Raw genomic sequence first — 1,535 nt, 5'->3', positions numbered from 1 at the left:
TGCTGCTGTTGTTGCTGCTGCTGCTGCTTCTGTCGTTAGTGGTGGTTATGATGATGATGATGATGATGATGATGATGATGATAAAGAAGAAGAAGAAGAAGAGAATGATATAATGGCGATGACGTCGACACACATACACACACACGCACACACGCACTCACATAAAAACATAAAACATATAAAAATCAAATTTTTGTATTGGTAGGCGTTCAATAGGTAGGTTGAGACATCTGAGACATCTAACAAGTTTTCTATCGATTAAATAATGCATGCTTCATACATGCACACAAATTCACACACACACGCACACACATTCACACACAAACACACATTACACTGCGACGTGTTGTGTATGAAAATTGTGTCATATAAGCAATAGCGAACACGCAGTTGTTGTTTACGTGTTAAACGTAAACAAATATATCTACATTGTAAGGCTAAACAAAATTAAACAAGCGTACACAAATACACACACATACACATATACCCATATTCACATACACACACACATACACATACACACTCATACATACACACACACTCACACATACACACACAGACAAACACATTCTCACAGACGGTTGTGTTTATTAGGCCACGTTAAACATAGCAACTATATTTATTGGGTCACCCACCTTAAAATTCTCAATTTACAAATTCATCAATTTGATGCATTCAGCTCAGGAGTAATAAAAATAGAACGGCACGTAGAGAGGGGATGGTGCGTGATTTAGTTCAGTCACGCACGTACACACGCAACAACTCAAACGCGCGAGTTGGTGTAACGGTAAGAATGCCTGGTACTGAGTTACGATTACCGGGTTCAAATCCAAACAGATTCCTGCCTGTCAAATGCAAGTAATAAAATAAACACACTCACATATACATATATACAAAAAGACAGACAGACAGGCAGATCGACAGACAGACATGCAAAATTATTCCAGATATAATTATTCCAGATACCGTTTGCTGTTGCTGCTGCTGCTGTTGGCAATTTTCCACGACAGTTGTCAGATGTGTTCGGGGATAGGATGGTGGAATTTGAAAAAAGTTCAATGTTCCTCCGTTGCCGTTGGTGGTGGTGTTGTTTGGCACCCCGAATGTGAAGCCACCCATGTTTTGGTACCCCCCGTTCATCGTCGTCGTCGTCGCTGCTGTTGCCGATGAGGTCGCTGCTGGAATTGTTGTTGTTATCAGTGGCTCTTTGTATAACGTTGCATACATCTTGTTGTTGTCTGTTGTCGTTGTTGTTGTTGCGATCTTATTATAGTACGTTAATGGCCTAGATGTTTTTGATAATGTGGCTATTGACGCTGCTGTTATTGATTCTGTTGTTGTTTTTATTATTTCTATTATTATTATTATTGTTGTTGTTGTTGTTATTGTTGTTATTATTATTATTATTATTATTATTATTATTATTATTATTATTATTATTATTATTAGATTGTTGATATTTGTCAATGTTCGGCGAACGATGTTGTTGTATAGTGGTGGTGGTGGTAGTAGTAGTAGTAGCTATCAGTTGTTTT

At 37.9% G+C, this 1,535-nt stretch overlaps 1 protein-coding gene across 1 annotated transcript in view; it reads right to left on the bottom strand.

The window, feature by feature from the left end:
* HELRODRAFT_169665 (hypothetical protein) overlaps positions 1-1,119 on the bottom strand; it is a gene marked incomplete at both ends in the record, with an annotated part of 3,548 nt that extends 2,429 nt beyond the window's left edge. The window contains one exon of the mRNA XM_009015493.1: positions 967-1,119. Within this exon, the coding sequence (XP_009013741.1) occupies positions 967-1,119 (153 nt within the window). The remainder of the gene's footprint in view (positions 1-966) is intronic.
* Positions 1,120-1,535: the final 416 nt, after the last annotated feature.

Source organism: Helobdella robusta, assembly GCF_000326865.2.
Source record: "Helobdella robusta unplaced genomic scaffold HELROscaffold_16, whole genome shotgun sequence".
NCBI lineage: Eukaryota > Metazoa > Annelida > Clitellata > Rhynchobdellida > Glossiphoniidae > Helobdella > Helobdella robusta.
This window is presented reverse-complemented; position numbering and strand designations above follow the sequence as displayed.